This window comes from Neoarius graeffei, chromosome 4 (assembly GCF_027579695.1).
Source record: "Neoarius graeffei isolate fNeoGra1 chromosome 4, fNeoGra1.pri, whole genome shotgun sequence".
Classification (NCBI taxonomy): Eukaryota; Metazoa; Chordata; class Actinopteri; order Siluriformes; family Ariidae; genus Neoarius; species Neoarius graeffei.
The window spans coordinates 6,358,712-6,379,557 of NC_083572.1; the positions used below are offsets into that span (position 1 = coordinate 6,358,712).

The 20,846-nt window shown below is 41.4% G+C and overlaps 1 protein-coding gene across 2 annotated transcripts; it reads left to right on the forward strand.

The window, feature by feature from the left end:
- Window positions 1–1,142: 1,142 nt before the first annotated feature.
- lnpk (lunapark, ER junction formation factor) lies at window positions 1,143–17,443 on the forward strand. 2 transcript variants are annotated; one of them, XM_060918716.1, is made up of 14 exons: window positions 1,143–1,210; window positions 1,844–1,889; window positions 5,570–5,611; window positions 5,785–5,972; window positions 6,062–6,120; window positions 8,306–8,346; window positions 10,506–10,589; window positions 10,683–10,734; window positions 12,135–12,344; window positions 12,471–12,576; window positions 13,028–13,098; window positions 13,202–13,366; window positions 13,506–13,592; window positions 16,161–17,443. In XM_060918716.1, the coding sequence occupies exons 2-14, from the start codon at window positions 1,863–1,865 to the stop codon at window positions 16,280–16,282; spliced, it is 1,254 nt and encodes a 417-aa protein (XP_060774699.1). In that variant the 5' UTR covers window positions 1,143–1,210; window positions 1,844–1,862; the 3' UTR covers window positions 16,283–17,443. The 2 variants fall into 2 exon arrangements, with proteins under 2 accessions (XP_060774699.1, XP_060774700.1); XM_060918717.1 differs by lacking the exon at window positions 13,506–13,592.
- The last annotated feature ends 3,403 nt before the right edge of the window (window positions 17,444–20,846 follow it).

Consider the following 20,846-nt stretch of genomic DNA (forward strand, 5'->3'; position numbering starts at 1 on the left):
ACAGAAAGGCCCTCGCCGGCCCCGGGGCTCGAACCCAGGACCTTCTTGCTGTGAGGCAACAGCGCTAACCACTACACCACCGTGCCGCCCGTACTTTATACTTTTTATACTTATTTTATATAATTATTTAATATTTTATTTAATATTTTCATCTCATCTCATTATCTCAAGCCGCTTTATCCTGTTCTACAGGGTCGCAGGCAAGCTGGAGCCTATCCCAGCTGACTACGGGCGAAAGGCGGGGTACACCCTGGACAAGTCGCCAGGTCATCACAGGGCTGACACATAGACACAGACAACCATTCACACTCACATTCACACCTACGCTCAATTTAGAGTCACCAGTTAACCTAACCTGCATGTCTTTGGACTGTGGGGGAAACCGGAGCACCCGGAGGAAACCCACGCAGACACGGGGAGAACATGCAAGCTCCACACAGAAAGGCCCTCGCCGGCCCCGGGGCTCAAACCCAGGACCTTCTTGCTGTGAGGCGACAGCGCTAACCACTACACCACCGTGCCGCCCCTACTTTATACTTTTTATACTTATTTTATATACTTATTTAATATTTTATTTAATAAAATTTTTTTTGCACATTGTTCTGTGTTTGTTAAAATAATTTCCAACTTTGCTTCATAGTTTCTTAGGCCTGATTTATACTTCATAATTTATTTTGTGGCATTTTGTTCAAGGTCGAGTGTGAAATAAAGCCATAAAGGATAAACAGTTGATGTCTTCTGTGTATTTTATATTGGTAATATAACACAGTTTTGCATTATGTTTGTGAGAAAATAATGTATTAATTGGTAAGTAAGTTTTATTTCTATAGCTAGAACATTGTTACACTGCTATACTTTACAAAGCTTTACAATGGCTACAAAAACTAAAAAATAAAATGGAAAACATCCTATTGATAAAATATAAATAATAATGTAATTAATTAACTAGTTAATTGCAGCAATTAAATCAAAAATAAAATCTCAGGAGCCGTTTGGGAGCCGAAAGAGCCGGCTCCTTATAGTAAGAAGAGCCAAAAGAGCCGGCTCCCGAAAAAGAGCCGAAATTCCCATCACTAAACTCATTTTGATCCTTTCTGCCTGGTCTCAGAGAGACTTTTATTTTGAAATGATCTCAAACGCCCACCAAAACCCGGAAGTGATTTGTTTATTTCACACGCAGCTGCTGTAACGCCTCTGTGCTCTGTTCTGGGTAATTAAACGGTTTATGTTCTATTTGATGTTTAAATGACATGCTAGTTGTAATAAGTAACTAGTTAGTAATGAGTGAGTGACTTCCTAATAAAGAGAAATTAAAAGTCTTTAATTTAATTTTAGTGTCCCAGGAGGTGCTTGGAATTAGAGACATAATAATAATAATAATTATATATAATTAAAATTGTATTTTTTCAAGATTTTATTCTTGCATGTTATTTATTATTGTGGGTTGTCTTTGTTTTATTATTTGTCTTTTTTTAATCTAAAAGCACACTCAGACTTTGGACGCAATCCAATTGCAGTATAAACAAAGTTGTGTTTTTTTTATTTTAGCTTTAATTCCTCATGTGTTTGTGCATTCTGTATTAAATGCATTTAGCATTAAAGGGCATAACAGCTATGATTGTGTCCTTTATTTGTTCGTCCTTTTGTCCTGGAGATAATGAGCTGATAATGAGTTGTTGCTCTCTTTCACAACACGTGACAAGATGGCGCTGTAGAGACTAAATCTAGGTCACTATGGTGTGGGTTTCAAATGTACAAGCTGTATTTTCATAACCTAGGTAGGACACTTTTGTGAGGGACTCATTTGGGATTTCAGGTTTCTCGCTTCTCTGTTATTGTCCAGGTGGAGAAGAGCAGCAGTAATGGGGAACATCATTTCCAGGTGGAAGGTAGGCACTTATTCCTCCCAATGAGGTTGTGATCCCAAAGCTCTCACTGATCCCTTGTGATTCCTCGATCGCACTTCAACCCAGCTGGAAATCAATTTGAAGTCTTTAAGGATGTTCCAGTTCTTAAAATGGAGTCTGAGGAATCGATGAATGAGCACGAGCAGATAGGACTCTTCTATTGACCTCTAGATTTCTAGCGTTGTCGGTTACGGTCCTCCCTAGATAGAATAGAAAGCCTTTATCGTCACTGTATCGTTAAAAACCATACACAGCCATTTAGTATACGCTCTGATCCAGAGCGATGTCCAATATACCAAGGGCAGCCTTGTTCAAGGGCACTTCAGCCATTCTTACTGGTCCAGGGAATCGAACCAGTAACCTTTTGGTCCCAAAGGTGCCTCTATATCCATTAGGCCATGGCTAAATAACAATAATATAAAAAAAACAAAACATTTCAACCTTTTACATATTCATTCACAATGTACCATACGATAACAATAAATACAAAAAGACATCAAATAACTGTGGATAATTGCTAGGGCTGTCAATCAGTTAAAATATTTAATCACCACTAATTGCGTTATTGTCCATAGTTAACTCGTGATTAATCACACCTTGTTGTTTTTTTAATCTATCCTAAATGTACCTTAAAGGGATATTTTTCATGTCTTTGGCAAGTGGGCTTGGGCAAACATACTCGCTTTATGCAAATCTATGTGGCCAGATAAGGCTGGACACAGCACAAATTATTTCTGTGGGTATTTTGTTCCCCCACTGCATCTCATCTCATCTCATCTCATCTCATTATCTGTAGCCGCTTTATCCTGTCCTACAGGGTCGCAGGCAAGCTGGATCCTATCCCAGCTGACTACGGGCGAAAGGCGGGGTACACCCTGGACAAGTCGCCAGGTCATCACAGGGCTGACACAGAGACACAGACAACCATTCACACTCACATTCACACCTACGCTCAATTTAGAGTCACCAGTTAACCTAACCTGCATGTCTTTGGACTGTGGGGGAAACCGGAGCACCCGGAGGAAACCCACGCGGACACGGGGAGAACATGCAAACTCCGCACAGAAAGGCCCTCGTCGGCCACGGGGCTCGAACCCGGACCTTTTTGCTGTGAGGCGACAGCGCTAACCACTGTGCCGCCCCCCACTGCATTTAAAAAAAAAAAAGCAGTATGAACTTTATAATTTTGAGGGTTTTGTACAATTCAGTGGGAACAAAACAATATCGTATTTTCCTTGAGTTCTGGACTGAACTTCCAGCCTCAAAAATAAACGAAGCGAGCTCTGTGATGTGGAGTCTGGACAACAGTAGTGTCTCTCTTTAAATAAGGAAACTAAAAATACAAATCCCAAATAAACACATTTGTTCAGGCACACAGGTCATAAAGATGTTTTCTAGTAAAATGCAAAAAGTCACTAGTAAATATACAGAACGTTCAGGAACAAAAACTGCATTTAGAGACACATCACTCACACATTTCTCAGAATAAAACAAACTCTCACACTCCAGTGTGCAGCCTGCATGCTGAGACACACACACACGTTTGTCTCACTATCCTTGTGAGGACCTCCCACTGACATAATTATTGCAGTTAATTAATGCTGTGTCGCACCTAACCTTAACCTCAGTAATGAAAAGGAAATGTTTCGGCTCTCTTTATTTTATTTTTTAAAATTTTTGTTTAAAAAACACAACAGCAGCAATTTCCTTGTGAGGACTATCCAAATGTCCCCACAAGGTCGAAATTGTCAGGTTTTACTATCCTTGTGGGAGCATTTAGTCCTCAGTAGTATATAAAAGCGTGCACACACACACACCTGGACCTTAACACGCCATCTTTTCTCACCTTCGGACCATCAGAAGCTTATAAACAAAAAAGTTGATTCTGTACATCAGTGCACTTTATCACGACTTGCGCCGACCAGCTACTTGCTACGTCACTTCCTGATTTCCCAAACTACAGCAGAGGAGGGACAGAACGTGCATGCGTTAATTGCGCATCAAAAAAGTTTGTGGCGTTAAAATGAATTTGCGTTATAACATTAACATAAATTCCTTTAAACACCACTATTTTTTATTTTATTTATTTATTTATTTATTTATTTTTTTTGGGGGGGGGGGTGTCCAGTCTCTGATGATGGCTGAGGTGCTGCTGAGGTAGCAGGTGTTAGTTAGCAATCTCTTCCAGGCAGGCCCGTTTCAAGCTATTTGGGGGCCCTAGGCAAAGGGGGATCTGGGGCCCATAATTATCCCCCCCTCAACGAAAGGCCTTATGGCCGCCTACCCACTGAAGACTTAATAAATAAACATCACACATATTGTAATCATTCTTCCGATTTTTACTTAATAAATGAACTCTTTACATTATTATAAATAATTATCAAACCCAATTAAACACAAGAATAGACAAAATATACACACACATATATAAAATATGAAAATAAGACAAAGTAATATAAAATGTGCAAATAACAACACTAAATATTTACAGTATATACACAAGTAGAAATAACTTCAAATGGTGATTAAATGATTACAAACATGAATAAGAATCTTAATAAGAACCAGCACACACAGAAAAGTGCAAAAGGTATAGAAAAAAACATAAAAATGTAAGAATACACAACTAGAATCATGGGCAAAATGTCTAAAACTGCTGCTTGCGGGCTTTGGCTTCAGCAAAGGCAGCCACAATACCCTCCATGTCCAAAGACCTGCGGACATCACATTCAATTGACATCAGTGCCAGTCCGGAGAGCCTCTCTTGGCCCATGGCGGACCTCATATAGTTCTTAATAAGCTTCAGAGCTGAAAAGCTCCTCTCACTTGAGGCAACTGACACAGGAAGTGTAAGAAGTAAACGTAGTGCAATGCTTAAATTGCTGTACAAGTCACTGTTATAAACACTGTCTACAAGATAACTACCATTAACGTAAGCTAGCTACCAAATTTGCTTGTCGACCCGCTTGGTATTAATGAGTGAGTACTGTACATTCTCACTTACCAGTGTCTTGTTTTTTTTCTGTCTTCCTCTTCCCTTTTCTTCTTTCTCTTCTGGCTCCCTGAGGGGTAATTTCGCTTCATATTTGATTTTGGGGTTTTTTTGCCGCGGAGCTCTGCAACCACTTGACTGGACGGAGATGGGCATTGAGGGGTTGACAACAGACTGTCATTGCACTTTTTGGCCAAAGCATGTAGGGAGGCGCTGTTGTGCATTAGGGGGCCCCCCTTGGAACTAGGGTATTTCAACAAGTGTCATTAGGCGCTGCGCTGCCGCGCTCAAAAAGTTGTCATTGCTATTGAATACATAACCAGTCGTTCGGCAGCGGGGGCCCTTCGAGGGCTGGGGCCCTAGGCAATTGCCAAGTCTGCCTACCTTGTTGCAACGGGTCTGTTTCCAGGGGAGGAAGAGGACAGCGATGGATGATTTTTTTTTTTTTTTTTTTTTGAGCTGTACTTGTTACCCTTTGCAGAGTGTTCTTGTCTGTCCCAGACTGTAGCGCAGTAGTACACCAGCACGCTCTCGATGGAGGAGCGCTAGAACATCACCAGCAGCTGTTCATGCAGTTAATAACCTCAGGAAGTGCATGTGTTGATACGAGATAGTGAGAGTAAATCCTGTCCGATCTTGAACTGTGGTTTTAACGGCGACTCTCTTCCAGGCGAAACCTTCCACGGTGGACCGTCTGGAGGAGTTGGATAAGGTAAAGCGCCATCTCGTGAGGCCTTAAGTGTGTGTTTTACACATTCAGCATGTCACAGTGTGCTTGTTTCACATTCATGTCGCACCGCTATTAGATGTAAAGTATCGTCAGGATGTTTTATTTAGATCGTAATCCATGTTACTTTGAGTAAATGGAGCATGTTTGTTTCGTAGGAAATTAAAGATCTCGAGGAGTTCCGTGGGAAGAACCAGCGCATGCAGAAGATCTGGGTTGGCCGACTGCTCTTCTACTCGGCCGCTCTGTACCTGTTCACTTGCGTGTGTGTTTATTACCTTTACCTGCCTGAAGAGTGGAGCGGACGGCTCATCACCGCCCTGCCTCTGATCGCCTTCCCAGCCCTGTGAGCCTCGCCATCCTGCGTGTGAATCGTGTGCACGTCCGTTCTGTAGCCGGTCATTTTAACGTTCCTTCTCGTGTCTCTCTTTGCAGTGTGTGGTTCGCACGCAAGCTGCTAATCATCCTCTTCTCCAAACGCACAGAAAGAAACAGTGAGTTCTTTACAAAAACACAAACACCATCTTGCACAGATGTGTTAATAACTTATGAAATTTACGTTAAATAATTCCTCTCATCGTAGAGATCTGTGACTTCACAGGAAATAAAACGCAACTACAAATCCACTCCTACCCTGTGTCCGAAATCACTCACTACATAGTGGACTATATAGTGAGTTCGCCATTTTGTAGTGCTCTCCGCATGTATAGTGAGGATTATTACACCCTATATAGTGGACTCGTAGTATCCCACAATTCGTCGTGAAAAGTAGTGTACAACCAACCGACGGTCACTAACCAAGCGATATATCCCATCATGCGCTGCGATCACACTAGAAAGGGGGGGTTAGGGTGAATGGATGGAGAAAGAAACGCATTATAAACGGACTTTCAAGTACAATTAAAAATAGAAAATAAGCTAAAATAGAATGACAGATAAAATACAAGAATAAAAGTGACCGTGCAGAGCTAGAAATTAATCAAAAGCCTCAAATTTGATTTAATAAAAGGCAGCGGTGAAGAAGAAAGAAAAGTATCCAGCCTTGATTTAAAAGAACTGAAAGATGCAGCAAACACGAAGTACGTTGTATTGATTAATGTAGGAAATGCAATCAGTATAATATGGATTTATCACACAAATACACGCGTGTATTTATTATTTTGAAAGCCGACTGATCTGGCACGTTTTAATTGTGCGACAGTAATGACGTGAATAACGGCGCGGCAGAGTAGTGTCCGAAAGCGGGTTTTTTTTTTTCTTTCATTTTACCAATGAGCTCACTGTATAGTCCTCTAATATAGAATTCCCTAGATGGTGAGTAGGGAGTAGTGAATGAGTGAGTGATTTCAGACACAGCCCTAGTTCTCAGTTCATGGAGAAGTGCTAGAAGTTGAATAAACGGCTGTGATTCTTATAGACCCCTTCGCATGTTTGTAAACAAACCGAGCGTTGCCAGGATGCGCGCAGCCTGGACCCAGAAACAATGGCGCTGCCCATAGACCGGCATTATGAGCTGTCAGATTATGCCAAACAATTGTCATTACAAGATCGAGAATGCTACATAAATAAGTTAACTCTAACAAGTGGACATCGCCTACCGGATCCGTATTTAATTAAAGAGTGGACGGACGATGTTAGTAAGTTCCCTGGTATACAATGGCCAGATATATACTCGTACCTTATTGACAAGACTTCAGTGTACACCCACGAAAAACTTCGTGCCTACAAGTCTTTAGACGCATATGATTATGTTATGTGCGGGCATGTACAACTTGATTAACAATGGGACATTCATATTCATTTTGTTTTAATCCAATCATGCCAGTGATGTGATGGCAATGTGGCTTTAGCTACAACAGCAAATACCAACACTAAACAGCAATTTGCAGGAGGTGATGGCATGAAAGGAATGATAGTGTAAAGAGTGCAGCTAAGAGAAATCAGAGCTGCGTAAAAAGTGAGAGGCAGAGAGCAGAAACGAAACTGAACGGGGCGGGAGCTAGGTTAGAGCAGTCAACGTAAGTTGGCATTTAGAGTGAGGGCACACAATTTTACCTTTCCATCCTTGCTTTAAAATTGTGATTTTCGGCATACGCAAATAATGACGGCACAAAATCTGGACTGCTTGAGTCAAGCGAGACCTCTCCTACAAACAAAACTGCATGCAAAGCTAAGTTAACATGCTAACAATATTCATTACATTGTGTAACTATGACCCAGCTAATCAGACAAACGTTACCAAAGTATTTTGCTACATCAATAAACGAAGACTAGAAAGAATAAAAAAGAAAGATTTAATAAATAGCCTGATCTTACCTGTGATGAAGTGGGCGCTGCAAACCCGCGCGTTTTTGATAGTGCTTTCATCCCAGTCTACACGTTTGATGGCTTGTAGCCATAGACGTCGGCGATTTTTTTTTTTTTGTAATGGGTGAGATCCTGCTGGAATTCTACACATTTTAACCCCATCACTGCTACGATTCTGACACCCGACAACACAACAACTAGGCATCGCTGAGTCTTTTTTGGGTCCAGGCTGCGCGCGCAATTTCCTCTTACGTATGAATGACGTTTACTGTGAAGGGGTCTATAGTTATTATTCTTCCTCCTATTATTATTATTATTATTATTATTAATTTCCACATAATGACATTATGATCACTGATTTTTTTGTTTCAGATGAAAAATTAGAGGATTTAAAGTCTGAGAAAAGAAAAATAGTAAGTATTATTTTTTTTTAATAAATGTGCTCACATTTAATCAGTCATGGCATGACCTTTGATGTGGGATTCAGTATTTACATGTTATGGCATTTATTACACAATAAATTTGTAACATGGAAGCAAAGAATAGACAACATGATCTTTCAGTGTGTGTCGCATAAGACCATGAATATTCTGCAGCTCAAAAATCACCCTCTCTGTCTCGGCAACTACTCACTTTCAAAGTGCTACCTTTAATCAATCGCTAATCAGATTCATGTCTTGGTGACCAAAAAAAAAAGACCAAAGTGTTGCACAGATTAGAGAAGGTGAGGGTTTTTAACACGAGAAGCCTTAAAAGCTTCCAGTCAATGTTTACAACATGGCGCACGAACATCTGTAGTATTTTTATAAATATATTAGGTCATGCACGATCGGCTCACGCACTTGCACTGGTTTTTAGCTCGTCCAGCCGCAGGATGATCTTATGCGATCACGTGTCGTCCATCCACGATTTACAAAAATCACTACTCCTCTTACAGGATTGCTCAGATTTCACTCAAACTCGTGTATAATGTTCCCCAGGTGGGTGTGCATAAATATGGTCAAGACGGTGGCGCCACCGGTCGTATTTACAATTTTATGGGTGTCTGAAATTTTTGGGTGACTCGTCACATTAAGCACTACTGTTCGTAAACTGCTGGGACGTTTTCGTTTTTGAAACTCACCCAGAAGACTCTAAAGACATATTCCAACAAGAATTGTTCACCAGGTGGCGCCACCTGCCATGGATGCGGCTACACAGGCGTCATGTGCAATTTCATGAAAATTGTTCCTCCGCCTCCTCCAGGAGTGATCAGATTTTGATCAAACTCTTACAGAATGTTCCCCAGGTTGGTTTGTTGTCAAGACGGTGGCGCCACCTGTCATATTTAACATTTTTACGGGCGTTTGAAATTTTTGGGTGACTCGTCACATTAAACGCTACTCTTCGTAAACTGCTCGGATGTTTTCACTGAAGGCTCCGTCACACTTATTTGGAATTAGCAGGAATCAAGCAGAACCAGCCGGAATGAAAAATATTTCAAAATTCGTGCCACATTCGGGCGGGAATTTCAAACTGACCAACATTCTTACAGCTTTGTAAGAATGCCGTTCGAATACTTAGAATGCGCTTTGAACCCGCCTCGAATGATTCTTGCACATTCCGGGTGTATTAGCTTTCGAATGCAGCTCAAATGTAGTTGGAACACAGTAGGAATACCTAGAATGCTGTAAGAATATTAAGAATGCACTTTGAATGCCGTACGAGTGCGGTTCGATTGCTGCCCGAATATCACCCGAAGTCTTGTCGGAAGGTGCCTCGAATGCTGTACGAATTCACCTCAAATGCAGTCAGAACGCTCCTGGAATAGCCGCCAAATATGTTTCGAATGTCTAAGAATTCAAAGAGAATGCAGCTCGAATACTTAGAATGTACTTTGAATATCCCGGAATATATGAAGAATTTTCATTCTGACGGCATTCCAGCTCATTGGGGACATTCTGGCAGGATTTGAAGTGGCTTACCATTTCGATTTTTCCCTCGAACGCGATCAGAATGTTTCGAATGCTGTTGGAATGCCGTACGAATATTTAGAATGCAGTTAGAATACACTTCGAATGCCGTTCGATATTTCTCCTCTTCGAATGTTTTGAGCATGAGCAAAACATTCAGGCCAGCCATAAGAATGGGCCCGAATGTTTGGAATGCACTCAGAATGCAGTCAGAATTTTTAGAATGCACTTCGAATATCCCGGAATATACGAAGAATTTTCATTCTGGCTCATTCCGCCTCTAGTGTGACTACCCTATGAAACTCACCCAGAAGACTCTAAAGACATATATTCCAACAAGAATTGTTCACCAGGTGGCACCACCTGCTATAGATGCGGCTACATGGGTCATATGCAATTTCACAAAAATCGCTACTCCACCTACAGGATTGATCAGATTTCAAACTCGCACGCAACAGTCACCAGTATGAGCTCCAGCCTCATTAAGGCTTTTTTTTTTTTACAAGTAAAAATTACACTCATTTATGGAGGATCGAAATCTGTTTAGTTTGAGTCAAAACTCCGTTCACTAAATTTGATACTAAAGGACTAAATTGCTGACTAATCAAGTTTCTTTCCAGCTTGAAGAAGTGATGGAAACTGAGACCTACAAAAACGCCAAGTTGATTCTGGAACGGTTCGACCCGGAGTCAAAGAACAAAACGGTGTGTCTTTGGTTTCCGTGCATTCGCAGAACGTTTGCATTTTAACCGTACAGTTTGTTTCTAAGCTATTTTACGTGTTTATCATTTTCTTAGGAAGCGCAAGCTACTCCAGTTCGACCCCAAATGATTCTGAAACCAGGACAAGGTGGGTTCATCATCTTCAGTGCCTCAGAATGCCATTTTTTTTAAAAATATATTGCTCATCATATCATGTAGCTTTTGAGCAGCAGGTCTCTCGTGCCCCTTTTCCACCAAAGCAGTTCCAGGGCTGGTTCGGGGCCAGTGCTTAGTTTGGAACTGGGTTTTCTGTTTCCACTGACAAAGAACTGGCTCTGGGGCCAGAAAAACCGGTTCCAGGCTAGCACCAACTCTCTGCTGGGCCAGAGGAAAGAACCGCTTACGTCAGCGGGGGGGCGGAGTTGTTAAGACCAACAACAATAACAAGACCGCGAAAGATCGCCGTTTTTAAGCGACGAGAAGCAGCAGCTGTACAAACGCGAAGTCATCCATTATTATTATTGTTGTTGTTGTTGTTGCTGCTGCTGCTGCTTCTTCTGCGTTGTTTTTGCTTTGATATTCGCGCCAAGGTTTATGCAAACGTAGCAACGTAACTGACGTATACAGCGACGTAATGACGTGGCTTCCTTTAGCACCGTGAGCTATGGAAAAGCAAACTGGTTCTCAGCTGGCTCGCAAGTTGAACAAGTTGTGAACCAGCACCAGCACTGGCCCCGAACCAGCCCTGGAACTGATTTGGTGGAAAAGGGGTATAGAAGGAATTCGGACAGCACAGACCTCTGCCAAGGAAAACACTCGACCCTTCTGTAGTGTGCAAATCTAAAACTGTGACCACTTTATAAGTCCGGATATAGTTCTAAAATTATTAGAATTATGCGCTGACGTGTATCTTGGAGGATTACTAATACCAGCATATGTGGATTGTGATTATGGAGGCATCATATTTCTACATTGGTTGTTTTGGCACTTAAACTGTGCTGCCATCTACTGGATTTTAAGATGTATTTTTAATTTATTAGCTTTTTGCCATAGCAAGATCTATACATGTACATACCTTATGGCTTGGAAACCACTACAGCTTGTGCCAATTACAATGGCCCCATTGTACAATTTGTATGAACTGTGGGGGAAACCGGAGCACCCGGAGGAAACCCACGCAGACACGGGGAGAACATGCAAACTCCACACAGAAAGGCCCCTGTCGGATGCAAGGTTTGAACCCGGAACCTTCTTGCTATGAGGCGACAGTGCTAACCACTACACCACCGTGCCGCCTGAATGTATGACAGACGCTGGATCTGTGAATATAAATTCATGCATCATGGATCCGCTTCAGAATTTAATGGGTTCTTCCTTGGCCTCCACCAAATTTCATAGAAATCAGGTTTTGCGTAATCCTGTTTAAAATCAGACAAACAAACCGCACCAAAAACATAACCTCCTTGGCGGCGGTAAATAAAATGTTGAGTGACGGTTTTTACTGGTGCACAAATAAAACCTTCCCACTTCTGTATGTTTTTCCTCCAGAGGTTCGGCAGCGTCATGTTGCCATGGCCACACCCGGGCCCATGCCTCGCCCGCAACCACCTGGAGCCACGCCCCTCCGTGCTGCCCCTGGTGGCCCTCCTGAGCATCTTCTTGGAGCTTCAGCATCAAGTCCGGCACCGAGCAGCAGTGTAGAGACGCCACCACAAATGAGGAGGAGTATGAGCCCTTATTCACCTGCGCTGGGAACAGGTCAGACACACTTCCTCTAACCCATAATGCTGAGGTTACGATTTGTGCTTTTATACACAAATGCACTCTCTCTCTCTCTCTCTCTCTCTCTCTGAGTAAGTACATGATGATGATGATACTTTTCAGGCATGCATCCACCAGGTCCACCCATGGTGCGACCCATCCTCCCCCGAGAACGCAGTGCAGTGGACCGGGTCATCGAGTACCTGGTGGGAGATGGACCTCAAAACAGGTGCTGCGTTTTTACATCATGCATACACACACGGACACTTAGATATGATACACTCGGCTCTCTTGGTGTCCTGTAGCTTTATAAAAATCTCATAATCCACACATGGGTGAATTATATTTAGCTCCACCCACCACTCAAATGGGTTTTTTTTTTTTTAATGTGATTTGAGTTTGATTCTTACCTGTTTTGACTCCTAAGTCAAAACCAACTTTAAGGTTGCATTAGTGTCATGAGGCTTTAAACAGCACTTGTGTTATATTTTGGCCTGGAGCGTTAGTGCAGCAGGGTGCTGGTGAGAATCTGAGGAGGCCACGAGGATGGAGACGTAACGGCGAAAATGTCACGTGTATAAATGTTAACCGTGTTTAAATTTCTGGATATGCCTAATAGTGAAAAGTCTCACACACAATTATTTGTTTTTAATTTCCTTCTTTCTCCGTGGGTCTCTCAGATACGCTCTGATTTGCCAGCAGTGTTTCTCTCATAACGGTATGGCCTTGAAGGAGGAGTTTGAATATTTAGGTAAGATTTGAACACATCAGAATGTTTTGTAAAATAGTTGACTTTTTTTTTTTTTTTTAATTCATTCAGGTTTATTCGATTGTGTGTGTGTGTTGCTTGTTAGCCTTTCGCTGTGCCTACTGCTACTTCATGAACCCAGCGAGGAAAACGCGGCCACAAGCCCCCAAACTCCCAGAGTTCAACTTTGAACGCCGACTCCGCTCGGAGTCCCCTGACCCACAATCCTCAGCGGCATCAAACACTCCAGAGGATAGCGACGCCCATGAAGGTACCGCGCACACACTACTTATACCAGCATCAGGTCCTGTGTTGCGTCCTAAAGCATGTTGTTATTTTGTGCCTTTTTTTTTTTTTTTTTAAGAGTATATGATCTTTTGTTCATAGCTGTGTGTGTGTGTGTTTTTTAGAAAATGTAACGTTAAGTCATCGCCCCAATTCCTCACAGTGTGTTACACCACGGAGCAAAGTTCACAATTTCAGCCAAGAACACACAGGTTCTATCGCTTGCACAGTCACTCCTCTTATAAACACACACACTTCCATCTCTTGTCTCTTACATTCATTGCAGTTCTTCCTTACTCTCTCTCACACACACTCGAACACTGTCATACTCTCTGACAGGGGTGTCCGATATAGTTCAATATTTTCACAGTGCAGTGAAATAGTATTGGCCCCCTCACTGAAATTGCGCTTTTTTTTTAAACACGTACAGTTAGGTCCATAAATATTTTTCTAATTTTGGTTCTGTACATTACCACAATGAATTTTGAGCAAAATAATTCAGATGCAGTTGAAGTTCAGACTTTCAGCTTTAATTCAGTGGGTTGAATAAAATGATTGCATAAAAATGTGAGGAACTAAAGCGTTTTTTAAACACAATCCCTTCATTTCAGGGGCTCAAAAGTAATTGGACAAATTAAATAATTGTAAATAAAATGTTCATTTCTAATACTTGGTTGAAAACCCTTTGTTGGCAATGACTGCCTGAAGTCTTGAACTCATGGACGTCACCAGACGCTGTGTTTCCTCCTTTTTAATGCTCTGCCAGGCCTTTACTGCAGCGGTTTTCAGTTGCTGTTTGTTTGTGGGCCTTTCTGTCTGAAGTTTAGTCTTTAACAAGTGAAATGCTGCTCAATTGGGTTGAGATCAGGTGACTGACTTGGCCATTCAAGAATATTCCACTTCCTTGCTTTAATAAACTCCTGGGTTGCTTTGGCTTTATGTTCTGGGTCATTGTCCATCTGTATTATGAAACGCCGACCAATCAGTTTGGCTGCATTTGGCTGGATTTGAGCACACAGTACGTCTCTGAATACCTCAGAATTCATCCGGCTGCTTCTGTCCTGTGTCACATCATCAATAAACACTAGTGACCCAGTGCCACTGGCAGCCATGCATGCCCAAGCCATCACACTGCCTCCGCCGTGTTTTACAGATGATGTGGTATGCTTTGGATCATGAGCTGTACCACGCCTTCGCCATACTTTTTTCTTTCCATCATTGTGGTAGAGGTTGATCTTGGTTTCATCTGTCCAAAGAATGTTCTTCCAGAACTCATCTCATCTCATCTCATTATCTCTAGCCGCTTTATCCTTCTACAGGGTCGCAGGCAAGCCGGAGCCTATCCCAGCTGACTACGGGCGAAAGGCGGGGTACACCCTGGACAAGTCGCCAGGTCATCACAGGGCTGACACATAGACACAGACAACCATTCACACTCACATTCACACCTACGGTCAATTTAGAGTCACCAGTTAACCTAACCTGCATGTCTTTGGACTGTGGGGGAAACCGGAGCACCCGGAGGAAACCCACGCGGACACGGGGAGAACATGCAAACTCCGCACAGAAAGGCCCTCGCCGGCCCCGGGGCTCGAACCCAGGACCTTCTTGCTGTGAGGCGACAGCGCTAACCACTACACCACCGTGCCGCCCCTCTTCCAGAACTGTGCTGGCTTTTTTAGATGTTTTTTAGCAAAGTCCAATCTAGCCTTTTTATTCTTGAGGCTTATGAGTGGCTTGCACTGTGCAGTGAACCCTCTGTATTTACTTTCATGCAGTCTTCTCTTTATGGTAGATTTGGATATTGATACGCCTACCTCCTGGAGAGTGTTGTTCACTTGGTTGGCTGTTGTGAAGGGGTTTCTCTTCACCATGGAAATTATTCTGCGATCATCCACCACTGTTGTCGTCTGTGGGCGTCCAGGTCTTTTTGCATTGATGAGTTCACCAGTGCTTTCTTTCTTTCTCAGGATGTACCAAACCGTAGATTTTGCCACTCTTAATATTGTAGCAATTTCTCGGATGGGTTTTTTCTGTTTTCGCAGCTTAAGGATGGCTTGTTTCACCTGCATGGAGAGCTCCTTTGACCGCATGTTTTCTTCACAGCAAAATCTTCCAAATGCAAGCACCACACCTCAAATCAACTCCAGGCCTTTTATCTGCTTAATTGAGAATGACATAACGAAGGAATTGCCCACAGCTGCCCATGAAATACCCTTTGAGTCAATTGTCCAATTACTTTTGGTCCCTTTAAAAACAGGGTGGCACATGTTAAGGAGCTGAAACTCCTAAACCCTTCATCCAGTTTTAATGTGGATACCCTCAAATGAAAGCTGAAAGTCTGGACTTTATGTCCATGTCCATTATATAACTATAACTTGAATATGTTTCAGTAAACTGGTAAAAAAACAAAATTTGTGTCAGTGTCCAAATATATATGGACCTAACTGTATATGTCACACAAAATCATTTCAGATCCTCATACAAAATATAAGATAAGGAAATTTTTAAAGACTAAGAAAAAACATTGTTTGTTTTTCTTTGAATCCTTGAAATCTTCTGTAGCTGTATTGTTGTGGAAATCATTTGGGAAAATCTGTTGGAATAATGATCATGACCTCAAATTTTGCCCTGTCTTCTCTACCTGTACCACTGATCGAGCTTTAATCCGGCATGCTGTTTGTTTAAAAAAAAAAAAAGGACAATTCTGAAATTCGCTCACGTTTGCTCTTTGCCCGGTACGCAGGTCTCACTGACTATTATTAATGATGTCATTGTAGATGATGTGGAGCCCGCTAAACCTGCTGATAAACCAGAGCCGGAGGTAGATATCGCCCCGCCCACAAGCGATGGAGGAGAGGATTTGCCCCGCCCTGAAGAAGGCCCCACCCCTTGCGAGTAAAAAGCTCCGATTTGAGTTCAGCTGCAGCTTTGAATGTTTTTGCAAATTTTAAGCAGCCTTTAATTTATTTCCTGGTATCTCTTCTGCTGAAATGTACTTGCACTAGGGTTTTCTTTTTGCCAAGTTCTAGTATTAACTGAAATGAAAGGGGAAACGTGCACTCCTTTGAGCTTTGCTATCTCCTGTGTATTGTATTTAACACAGTCTCACGAGCCAATAGGAGGTTCTGTAGACATGGAACTGTCTGAATAGGAAAGAGAGTGTGTGTGTGTGTGTTTACAGTTTCCGTTTGAACTTGTAAGTTATTTTGATCAATTTGCTGCCAGTTGCACTTGTTTATTTAAGTTTTACATCGGTCTTGATTCTTTTCTGGTTAGTTATTTTTAAATGCTTATACCGTAGGTATTTTTTAAATGTTTGGTGCCTTTATGTAAAAAAAAAAAAAAAAAGAGCATTGCTGAGACTCAGATGCTGTTTACACCTGATCGTTTCACGATTGTATCCTACCTAATGCAAATTGAACTGTTTACACTTCAGATTAAAATCTGATCACTGCATTGCATTAATATCCTCTGCCAACAACAACAACAACAACTTCTTCTTGTTCCTTATTTTCTGGGAAAAATTAAATTTGCTACATCAAAAATACCACCCTAATATGTACGTATTTGAGTATAAACACACCTGCACATTTTGACATAAAGTAATCCGGCTATTCAAAATGCATGAAATGATGAGGCGTAAACAATAAACAAAGTCAAAGGTTATTTTAAAGTACTACTACAAAGCTACACAGCAAGACTCGATGACAGAAGCTTGTGAAATGTTCAACACGTGTGTTTACTATAGTCTCAGTTAGAACATCAGAATCGAGCTGTGGTATCGTTTCAGCAGCTCGTGATCGATTAAATGTGTCTGATTTATTAAATATGTAATTAGATTTTGGTGTCTGATTTATGAATTTTGTATTAAATGATCCTCCCAGCTCTGGCTGTTCTACAGTACCATGGTGTGTGTCAGTGTATACTGTACACAGGGAGCATGTCCTATTAGAAAAGCTGAAGAAACACTACAGCTTTTATTTTGTGCAGTTTGTGTCTCGGTGCATGCAGAACCTCGACAACTGTCTGTCTGTGTATACAATAAAGGTCCTTTTCTAAATTGTGTGTTTTCTCAGACTCGGTGTGTGGAATTTACACTTGTGTTCAAAATACTAGCAGTCCAACACGACTAACCAGATCAATCACTGTTTTTGGTGGAAATTATATTACTACATGGCAAATAATTTACCAGTAGGTGTAGTAAAGTCATAGAAAACCAACAGACCCAACATTCATGATATGCATGCTCCTGAGTCTGTGTAATCGAATAATTAAGTGAAAGGGACGTGTTCAAAATAATAGCAGTGTGGAGTTTAATTAGTGAGATCATTCATTCTGTGAAAAAACAGATGTCAGTCAGGTGGCCCTGATTTAAGGATGAAGCCAGCACATGTTGTACATCCATTTCTCTCTGAAAACATGAGAAACATGGGTCGTTCCAGACATTGTTCAGAAGAACAGCGTGCTTTGATTAAAACGTTGATTGGAGAGGTAAAATGTATACTGTAAAGAAGTGCAGAAAATGATGGGCTGCTCAGCTAAAATGATCTCCAGTGCTTTAAAATGGACAGCAAAGCCAGAGAGACGTGGAAGAAAACAGAAGACTACCATTCGAATGGATCGAAGAATAGCCAAGACTCAGCCAATGATCAGCTCCAGGGTGATCAAAGACGGTCTGAAGTTACCTGTGAGTACTGTGACAATTAGAAGACGCCTGTGTGAAGCTAATCTATCGTCAAGAAGGTCCCGCAAAGTTCCACTGTTAAAAAAAAGACGTGCTGAAGAGGATACAATTTGCCAAAGAACACATCGACTGGCCTAAAGAGAAATGGAAAAACATTTTGTGGACTGATGAAAGTAAAATTGTTCTTTTTGGGTCCTAGGGCCGCAGACAGTTTTTCAGACGACCCCCAAACACTGAATTCAAGCCACAGTACACTCTGAAGACAGTGAAGCATGGTGGTGCAAGCATCATGATATGGGAATGTTTCTCTTACTGTGGCGTCGGGCCCATTTATCGCATACCAGGGATCATGGATCAGTTTGCATATATCAAAATACTTGAGGTCATGTTGCCTTATGCTGAAGAGGAAATGCCCTTGAAATGGATGTTTCAACAAGACAACGACCCCAAACACACCAGTAAGCGAGCAGCATCAGGGTTCAAGACCAACAAAATGAAAGTTATGGAGTGGCCAGCCCAATCCCCGGACCTTAATCCGATAGAAAACTTGTGGGGTGACATCGAAAATGCTGTTTCTGAGGCAAAACCAAGAAATGCAGAGGAATTGTGGAATGCTGTCAAATCATCCTGGGCTGGAATACCTGTTCACAGGTGCCAGAAGTTCTCAGAAACCGTGGTTATACAACTAAATATTAGTTTAGTGATTCACAGGAATACTAAATCCTTAAGATTTTTTCAGTTTATACAGTAAATATTTGGAGTTTGTAATGAAAAATGCAGACACTGCTATTTTTTTGAACAGCCCAATGTTCATTTTTCTTCATTTTCTGTAAAGTAATTAAAATATTCATACATTTTTCTTCATGTTTTGATGTAGAATATAATGTGCAGTGTTCCCAATGCATGGAAATAAAAACTATTATAAGGATTTTGAGCTTTACTCACGTTTTTAAACACACTGCTATTATTTTGAACACAACTGTAGATGTAGATCTGATTTTGTGTATCAAAGGCTTTTGGTCACAGGCAAAAAGAAGTGAAGAAAATACGTCTGATATACACTCACCGGCCACTTTATTAGAAACACCCCTACATCCACCTGCTGTTTTATTTGATGCAGTTCTCTAATCAGCCAATCCCTTGACAGCAGCATGATGCATTTAGACACAAATCAAGAGCTTCAGGTAATGTTCAAACATCAGAATGGGAAAAACTGTGCTCTCTCAGTGTGACTTTTGTTCATTGGGGCATGGGTGTTGGTTTGAGCCAGATAGACTGCTGATCTCCTGGGATTTTCACACACAACAGTCTCTAGAATTTACACAGAATGGTGCGAAAAACAAAAAACACTGAGTGAGTGACAGTTCTGTGGGTGGAAACAGACGCCTTGTTGGAAATGGCCAGATTGGTTCGAGGTTTTTTGTTTGTTTGTTTTTGCCAGAAAGGATATCGTAACTCATATGATCACTCTTTACAACCGTGGTGAGCAGAAAAGCACCTCAGCATGCAACAGAAGAACACCTTGGGTTCCACTCCTGCAGCCAAGAACAAGTTCCTATTAAAGTGAATATCGTTCAAAAAACAGTGATGTCAGAAGATTTTGTATTTTCTTGCCTAGTTTGATAACTCCTTCAATGTGTTCCTTCTGTAGCCATGACTGACAGTTTTTATACAGTTCTCTAATCAGCCAATCCATTGACAGCAGCATCAAGATACAAATCAAGAGCTTCAGTTAGTGTTCACAATGTTCAAACATCAGAATGGGAAAAATTGTGATCTCACAGTGAAGTGTGACTTTCTTTCACTGTAGCATTGGTGTTGGTTTGAGCCAGAGGGACTGGTTTGAGTGTTTCAGAAACTGCTGATCTCCTGGGGGTTTCACACACAACAGGGTTAGGGTCCCTACCAAGATATAGCAAGCATTTATGACACTACGATTGTCTAATCTGACATGGTGACCATTGTGAAAGACAAAAAAAAAAAAATCACGTAGTCCGGTCCTAGCATTAGTTTCTGTTTGGTGAAATATTACAGCAGTGAACTCAACCTTGTTTTGGAAAATACTGAACAACATTGATCATTTGTATTCAATTTGTAGTGAAAACCTGAACCTCAGAGAGCTTTTTAAAGTCACAGAGCTGATATCGTGTTTTATTAATGGAGAAGGTTATCTTTGATCAGTGTTGCATTCTGTAGTTGGGTATTAAAAAGAGAAAAGATGACTATGACATGAAAATTAACCTCATAATTCTGTTTTTTTTTTGGGGGGGGGAACTATGATATTATTTATTTCTGACTCCATTTTCTAAACCTGCTGGGGCTTTGGAAGGGAGTTGACAAGTTTGAACTGAATTTTGACCTTTTAATCGACTGCATTTGATGTACTTGTGTGTTTATTTGCTATGTAAGATGAACTCAAGTGTATAATGTTCAATAAACACCATGTAGAAAATAAAAGCTGCATAAAGTGTTGAAAGGTCACACAACCCAGGCGTGTTTTCAATAGTATAATGTTTAATTATAACTAACAAAAAAAAATTGTAATATGATATGGGTGGCTGTTGACATGAAAGTTTATAGTATTTCAACAGCCACACACACCTTACATCAATAATTGTAGTAACTATACATTCGTTATCTGTAGCTGCTTATCCTGTGCAGGGTCGTGGGCAAGCTGGAGCTTATCCCAGCTGACTATGGGCGAGAAGCGGGGTATGGAGCACTTGCATGTGACGTCACAGCCGATCCAGATTGTGACAGATGCCATCTTGTCGGTCAA